The following is an 8,316-nucleotide window of genomic DNA, read 5'->3' on the forward strand; positions in this document are numbered from 1 at the left end:
TTATCCTCTGGTACTATCCATCGTATCAAAAATAACATTAATGAAGTTCTAAGAATTTAGAAGTTTTCAAATAATTTTGCTAAACCTGAAAAGGTGATTCTTTCTATGGACAGGATGTTTAGAAGCATAGTGTTGCAAATGAGCGAAAAATTTCTTGTTTTGTGGAAAATACATTAGGGCCAATCCTAATTTTATAATCTGCTAACTTTATTTCGTTGTGAATTACTATTTGCCATTTTGGATTTTTTTTCCACTATACCCATTTTCAATTTATGTTTTAAAAACGGAAGCTTATCTTTCCCCCCTTCCCACAAACACAACTTTGCTAACCTTTTCTATTTCATTTGTAATTTTTTTTTCTTTTGTTGTAGATTATTGCATTATTTCTGTCAATGGAGGATAATTTGATTAATCTACCGGAGGATTGGGAGGGAGCTCCTATTTATTATAATGACGTTTTTCTTGCTGTTGTGGGGAAAGGGGGTAGCGGCAAGAGTTCAGTAGCAAACAGCATTCTTGGAAAGCCAGCCTTCATTTCTAATGCTACTATGCAAATGACAACTCGTGCTTCTAAAATGAAAAGCGCTACTTTGAAGGACGGGCGTCATGTGCATGTTATTGACACTCCTGGTAACTATATTCTTTGTCTGATGCTATAAAATTTATAAAACTACATAGTTAGAAGGCTGTTAGATTCTTTGCTTTAGATTAATTTTAGTAAGATTCTCCAATGCTATAACAGGTGTGATATAAATTTTCGACCTTAAATTCAACTCGAGTTGTTAGTAAATGCTAAAACGTTAGCAACATGTAAGAGTTTTGTTGGTGATGGATATTTTTATTCAAAAGTTTTATGTTTCAAATCCGACATTTAATTTTTTGGCACAATGTCAAATGTGATTGCCATGCAGAATAAAACTAGATTGCCAAATGGTACAAAAGTTAGAGAGCCAAATAGGTTTTATAGGTCAATTCGTAGAGGCTCAGTGCCAATTCGTGGGGGTTCAGTATCGAAAAAGTTTTGACAAATTTAGAATTTAAGCTTCACTTTTACTCTATAAAAAAAGAAAATAACTAAAATGATCTCCTGACTATTTGTGAGCGGTGATTTTAGTCTCAAACTATGTAAAATGTCATATTTAACTTCTAGTTTCTTTAAACAGTGTTTAAAATAATTATGCTATGAAGTCGAATGACAATTGAAGTTAGTGGTGTTAAAAATATGATAATTTAGGACTATATTTTCTTTTTCATTTTCTTCCTAAATATAATGTTTTAGTTACCTTATTAATAGTATACTATAGTTAACTTCACATTCAACAGAAGTATATTGAGATTATCTTGGTTGTCGAGCGAGTTATTTTAATAGTTAATTTTAATTGATATTTTTTATTGTAATTGTATTATAATAAAATACATTAATTTAAATTTTTGTTACAATAGAATTAAAATAACAAAAATGTAAAATAAAATTATTTATTACAATAAATAGCTTGCTTCACAATTTGCATGATTTTAATCCATTTCTGTTTTATGTTAGTTGGTTGCTATACATGAGAAAATAATATAAACAGAGAATTCTATTTAATAAAAAAATCAATAAGAAAAGACATCTTAAAACACTTACTATTAAATTTCAATTTATTAAAACACTTACTAAATTAAACAGAGTTTTAGGGTCTTTTTTATGATTATGAGTTTAAATTTGGTCTTTTTGTATTGTCTGAGATTAAAATAGTCTCTCATAAATAGTTGAGGACCAATTTGATCATTTTCTCTAATATAACTGTATTAGATCGTTGAAAAAGATGAATGTTTGGTAACCTTGTCTACAATGTCAATTTTTATTTTTGATCATTTTCTGAAGAATATCTTCGAGAATAATATTCAATATCAGTTGAGATTTGCATTCTGATTAGTTACTGTAAAGGCAACCTTTTTGAGGTTTTTACATCATAAAAACACTAATCATTCTTTTTATTTATAACTATTTTAGTTATTCATTTCTTGTATGAGGAAATATTATTAAAATTGGTGTATATGTTTGATCGTTGAATGTTGAATTTTGGAAGCAGCAAAAGTTTGTATTGTTTCACTACATGTCGTTACACTTAAAGAGTATTTTGTAAATGGTATTGTGCATTTCTTTTATTTTTTCAATGGAAAATCAAGCTTTATTGCTTTAGTTATGCATGGACTGCCTCTGGATTGTGGTGTGACTTGCATATTAGTTTTCTAATAAGACTTTTTGAAAGACTGAACTTAATGAAAAACAATATTTTACGAAACATTTTATGAATTTACCACCTCAATTTTTTCTTTTATATCAAGAGATTACTTTTTGTTCCCTAAGGGACCATTTGGGATCACATTTATTTATTATTTTATTTTATTAAGTTTATGTTTTGATTTGAAAGATAAAATGTTCGATTTTTTTAAGTTAATTATGATTGCTTTTAAAAGCACTCAAAATAATTTTTAATCTAAAAGTTGTTTTGAGTGTTTTCAAAGACATTAATTTGTTTAAAAAAAAAATACACTAAAAATATGTTTAAAAAACAAAAAAAACCAAAATGAAAAACAAAAGATCCCAAAGATGCCTCAAGTGTTTTTGAATGTATTTTTCTGAGTTCTTTATTCGTTGATACTACTATTATTTACTAATGTGGATAGTTCGAGCTTCATTGATAAATGAAAACTACAAATGTACCGGGTTGAGCTGATTCCAACTTCTAATTTCCTAACTTGTTTATGCTTAGAATGGGTTGGGAACGGAGAGGATGGGCTTGATAAGCTTTGTAGACAAGCATCTCCCAGCTGATTTTAACATCCAAAATCATCTACTGTCTTTGTGTTTATTTCATTATTATTGTTTTTTGAAAAATTACAGCCTTTGTGTTAAGGGTTTTGATGGTATGGGCAGATAGTTTCTAAAGTTTATGGGAATAAGTTGATGTTTTTGTCTGTTTATTTTAGTTATAGTTATTGTGCTTGGTGGGTGATCAGTTATTTTTATCTAATTTGAGTTGTAAATAAGTTTTTTACTATATGAATATTGTTTTCATTTATCATTAGCTCTTGTAGAAGTGATTTAAGCGTCAACCAAAATTTAAGGAGTTTTGTATTTTGGATTACATGGAGGGGCACATTCTAATGAATAACCGAGTAGCTGAGATTTCTTTAATTAGGGCTAGTGATTTTTTCTACCTTTTCTTTAGATGAAAAGGTAATATAAAGTTTTACCACACTAACATGCTCATTTTTTATGGATTAGAAAATCGAAAAAAATGTTACTTGACTCAATTTCAACATTACTCGTTAAAAAAAAAAAAAAAACTCAATGAGTGTAGGCGTTGAACCTCTCTTCATATATATTAGGAGGAAGCAATACCACCTCAATTAATACTGAGAAGTTGTAAGTAGTTTTATATATTTATTTATTTAAACCTAAAAAAGTGCCTAATTTCTATTACTAATGTAAATCTTGCCCTTTTCAAGAACTTTATCCCTTAGCAACAGCTTTAAATGCCTGTGATATTCTTGATTCACTTACACATCTTGATTCACCAGCAGAACGATGCTCATTACCTTTAGGATGTAACAACCACTTTGAATTTGCAAGTTATGGGATGTCTTGCATTAAGATGGAAATATGAAATGGCAATTTAGAAGCAAGGGTATTTTTATTCCCTAAATATCAAGCTAACTGTCAAAGGGAAGAAATCAATATGAACCTATGACATGTTTAAGAAACAAGGGGCATGTTGGATCCTAGAATATCTGTGAATTCAAATCACCTAGACAACGATACCTCGAATAGGGAAAAGAATGGAATAGAGAGAATAAAAGAGAGATGTAGAGAGTGAAACTTTGGGATAGAGGAAAAGTAATTTCAGGATGGTAGTGTGTCTTGGATTAAATATCTAAGATTGCAAAATTTGAGCTTAACCTTGACCTTCCATTGTAGTTTTTGGTTGACACTTGTAATTTTGCATGCGGCATATGAAAGAAATAACAAATGCAACAAATGTCATGTGTCCTGTGGCCTGATAGGATGCTGAGCTTAGCAACCCCTATCCAATTGTAGGAACATTTTTCAACTTTTCGGATTTGATGAACAGTCATGCCTAGGCTTTTGAGCTGTCAAACAATTGTAGTTGGGCCGCTGAGTTGATGAGTAATCGTGGTAGGACTGACAAACTAAAGAATTGACTAATGTGGTGTGTTGTGTAGTCAATTCACTAAGTTGGTCAAGCTGATCTTTGGGCTGATCCATTTGAATCTGATCTAAAGTGAATCATGTGTGAATATTAAGTTGGGTTGAGTTATTTGGTATTGGCCATACAGAGCATTTTACTTTTCTTAATTGCATGTCATCCATTTTGCTATTTTACAGTTTTGCTTCTAATTCCACCATTGCATTTGGGTTCTTCAAATTTTCCCCTTTTCGTGGTCTCTAGTAGAGCTTTTACTGGAGGCTGAGCTGTTAATTTTTTTCCTCTTTAGGATTAGTTGGTTTGTCAGCTGGTTCTGAGTTCGCTGATAGAGAGATAATGAAGTGCATAGATCTGGCCAAGGATGGTCTCAATGCTGTACTCATGGTATTCGCTATGCATAATCGCTTTACAGATGAGGACGAGGATGCTATCCGATATATAAAAACCTTCTTTGGTGATAGGATTGTTGACTATTTGATTATAGTTCTTACTGGCGGGGATGTACATGAAAATACGAAGCAAACTTTGAGTGAGTGGATTAATAAAGTTTGTCCAGAGCCGCTAAAGGTTTGTTCATGTAACTTTTTTTTTTCTTTTTTTTTTAATATTTGATCTTTGAGTTTTCAGGTATTTTGTTTGTTAATTAGTTACATATTTATTGCAATTTTTTTTTTTGCTTTGAAACAATTTTTAAATAGAAGTTTGGCAACTTGTTTTTGCATTAGTGATTTTTTTAGGCTATGACACATATGTACAATTTTACTCAAATTATATTGCACTTAAGAATATGAACATTTCATCTTAAAAAAGCCAACTTATCCTCATCATTTTCTAATAAACCCAAACTTAATCACCATGAAATTCAATGATATCAATAATATCATAGTACTCTAGCTTATGATTGATAAAAAAATATCGGACTACCCATGAAAAGATAAAATTTTCATGCTAATATTGTAATCTATCAAAATTATTCTTCGTCAACCATTATTAACATCCCTAAAAAATTATGAAACTATAGTAAAAAAACCCAACAATTAAAATGTTGATATGCCAACTCAATTGAATTCATAGTGTTTGAAATACATTATTGATTGATTTAGAAATTCATCATTAGTGACCACTCTCTTGGAAGTTAGCCAAAATCATCTAATAACTTGTTGATTCTATTGTTGATTCTATTGTTAATATGATGTATGATGTGAATTATGTTATAATTTTATATGCGGACCACCCCCTTAAGGTTAGCTTAAAAGGCATATTCATTGCTTTCTAAAAGTTTTTTATTCTCTCCAAATGACCTTTATTCACTTTTAGCTGTGCTATTTACTTCACGATAAGCCACATCCATAATGTTCTCCAAATGCGACTCCATGGCATATATCCTCACCCAGCATCCTCACTTTAATGGCGCGCTTTTCCTCTACCAGTAGAATAGCTATGACAATAATAAAAAAAAGAGTTACAGAAAAAGTTAAGAATAACTACGCCAATAAAAAAAAGTTACAGAGAAAGTTAAGAAATTACGGATAATATAAAATATAAGAAGTCTTTATAAAGTGAAGGAAGATTTATAACGTACCAATCATTTCCTACGTATTTGCATATGTAAGACTTAAATTTCAGGTTTTACATCTATGTCACTCAATCTTTGCATGAACCTTTAAATTATTTAAAATTTTGAGTAAACTAATATTTTGACTTGGATCAAAATTGAATCTTTTGTAATGAACTGACTTGATTTTAATTTTAAGCCAAGTTCATGTCAAGTAAAGCTCACTCGAACTTCACCTGTTTTATCCATTAACAAGATACATTTTGAATGGATTGAGTGAGATGCTTCTGAGTTCAGTCTAAAGAGATGCTCCAAAATGGAATGCTTTAGGATGACATCTAGAGTAGCCTCATGAAGATGCTGATCAACTTCATAACTCTGACAACCTTCTTGCATAGCTCAGAAGGCTTCATCTAACTCGAATGAAAAATGGAAATTATCACATAGAAAGTTATTCTAAACATGAGTTGAAATGACACTCTAGATGCCCTTAGAATGATGAATATTTATCTAATGCTTTAAAAAGATGTGTGCTATATATGCTTGGCCAGATATTGCCATCAATTGATTGATGCAGGAGCGGTAAAGGCTAAGGCAAATTAGAAGCCTGAGTCGGAGCAAAATAATAAATATTAAATGTGTCTGTGAAGTTCTTGTAATTAGTTTAAATAGCTGGTCTTATTTATGGACTTATACTTCAGGCAAATATTTGGTTGGTCTGTTATAAATATGTTTGTCGTAATAGAGGACGGTCAGAGACATAGATTAATTACTAAGACATTCTTTTGTGTAATCTAGATTGTTGATTTAATTATCATGGAGTGGCCAGTCCGAGTGGTGTTTCAAGGCCATATCTTATTTTGTGTTTTGCTTTTAATCTGTAATATTTTACCTCTGTTTTTTCCTTTACCTTGTCCGATATCAATGATTGTACACATTATGAAGCTACCAATTATTACTCTTTTTTGCTAGAACTTCAAAAACTTATTTTTCAAAAACTTATTTTTGGTTAATTTCATAAGTTCTCTAACTTTTTCTTTCTTGATAATAATTTTGTAGAACTTAATTCTCTTATGCCAAGAAAGATTTGTTGTTTTTGATAACATCACCGAGGATGAGGTTAAGAAAGAGAGACAAGTAAAACGGTTGATCTCTCTTAGCGACTTTGTTGTTGCGAGCAATGGAAGAAAACTTTTTACAAGACAAATGTTTGCACAAACCAAGGTACATCTTGGACAAATCCATCATTTAGACATTTAAGTTGATCAATGACATTGTCTCTCATGTTTATATAGGAAGTAGCATTGTGCCGACAACAAAAGCAAAAGGAGAACAAAGATTATCCGGAAAGCTCGACGAAGCATTTATCTAAACGGAAGGAAAAACTTGATAGCTCATATGATGATGAGTTCAAAGACATATCAGAAGAGGTATTTATTTTTCTCAATACAAAATATCTCATATCACTGTATGTTTCATTTCTGCATGTCTGAAATGAAAGCAAACAATCAAAATGATTTATATGTTTTTTTTTTGTTTATCTTAATCTCAGTGATTTTAGAGTGCATCGACTTATTAAATCATGACAAATAAATATTGAAAAATTTGGTTATGCGATTAAATTTTTTGTTTCTTTAGATGGAAATTAGTGGAGGCAAGATTTTAGTAGAAAAATTTTGACTTTTTAAGATCAATCTTAAATCAAACTAATGGGATTGTCTTTAATAAATTTAAAATATTCTTTTGAAATGCTTCTCTACATTAAATTTTGACCAAAAAATTAATTGTGAGGACTAAATTGATTTAGATATGCTCGGTTAAGAGGCTAAATTAAATACATGAAAATGATAAGATCAAAATGAATACACTTAAGCAATATAATATAATGAAAGTTGTGATCATTTACCCTTGAAAGTTTACCATTATATATTTTTTTGTGACTTTGTAGGTACATTGTGATTTGTATGAAAAATTAGAAAAGCTTGAGACGAATTTGAGGCAAGAGAAAGCTTCAAGACGAAAATTAGAAGAGGATGGAAGAAAGTCAATACAAGAATTGCAAAAGGCTATGGAAATATCCGATGAGAAGATTCGAAAGCTCAAAGCAGAGCTAGAGTCGAAATGTGAGTGTGTGATACTATGAATGCCAAAATCCTAGAAGGTTACTTTAGTATTGAATTATAAATATTTTCAATTTATTGTTCAAACAACTTAAGTATTATTCAAATAGTCTCTTTCATTTTTTAATTATATTTGATGATTTAATTGACTACCTTGAATTAAATTTGAGGATTTAAATAGTTAAATTGGCTATATTAAATAATTTGGAATTAAAATGATCCTATAAATATTCCAAAGATCATTTTGTTCTTTGATAACACTTATTATATACAACATTATCAAGATGTTGAAATAATAGTAAATGAATTTTATAATATATTTTTGGGAATGTTCCAAATTTTGAATTGTATCATGACATCTCTCTCTCTCTCACTGTATGTATGTAGATATATATATATATATATATATATATATATATACATC

General features: G+C 29.9%; 1 protein-coding gene across 1 annotated transcript; it reads left to right on the forward strand.

Moving 5' to 3' along the window:
• The first annotated feature begins 392 nt into the window (after nt 1–392).
• Nucleotides 393–7,915, forward strand: LOC110028256 (immune-associated nucleotide-binding protein 9-like). The gene is made up of 4 exons (XM_020730026.1): nt 393–630; nt 4,507–4,784; nt 7,068–7,202; nt 7,721–7,915. The coding sequence occupies exons 1-4, from the start codon at nt 393–395 to the stop codon at nt 7,913–7,915; spliced, it is 846 nt and encodes a 281-aa protein (XP_020585685.1).
• The last annotated feature ends 401 nt before the right edge of the window (nt 7,916–8,316 follow it).

Source organism: Phalaenopsis equestris, unplaced genomic scaffold, assembly GCF_001263595.1.
Source record: "Phalaenopsis equestris unplaced genomic scaffold, ASM126359v1 Scaffold000507, whole genome shotgun sequence".
Classification (NCBI taxonomy): domain Eukaryota; kingdom Viridiplantae; phylum Streptophyta; class Magnoliopsida; order Asparagales; family Orchidaceae; genus Phalaenopsis; species Phalaenopsis equestris.

Excerpts from the sequence above, each read along its gene's own strand:
- LOC110028256 (XM_020730026.1), top strand. The coding sequence starts at position 393 with ATGGAGGATAATTTGATTAATCTACCGGAGGATTGGGAGGGAGCTCCT. Across the intron at positions 4,785-7,067 it reads TTTGTCCAGAGCCGCTAAAG|GAAGTAGCATTGTGCCGACA; the intron begins GTTTGTTCATGT and ends ATGTTTATATAG. Across the intron at positions 7,203-7,720 it reads TCAAAGACATATCAGAAGAG|GTACATTGTGATTTGTATGA; the intron begins GTATTTATTTTT and ends GTGACTTTGTAG.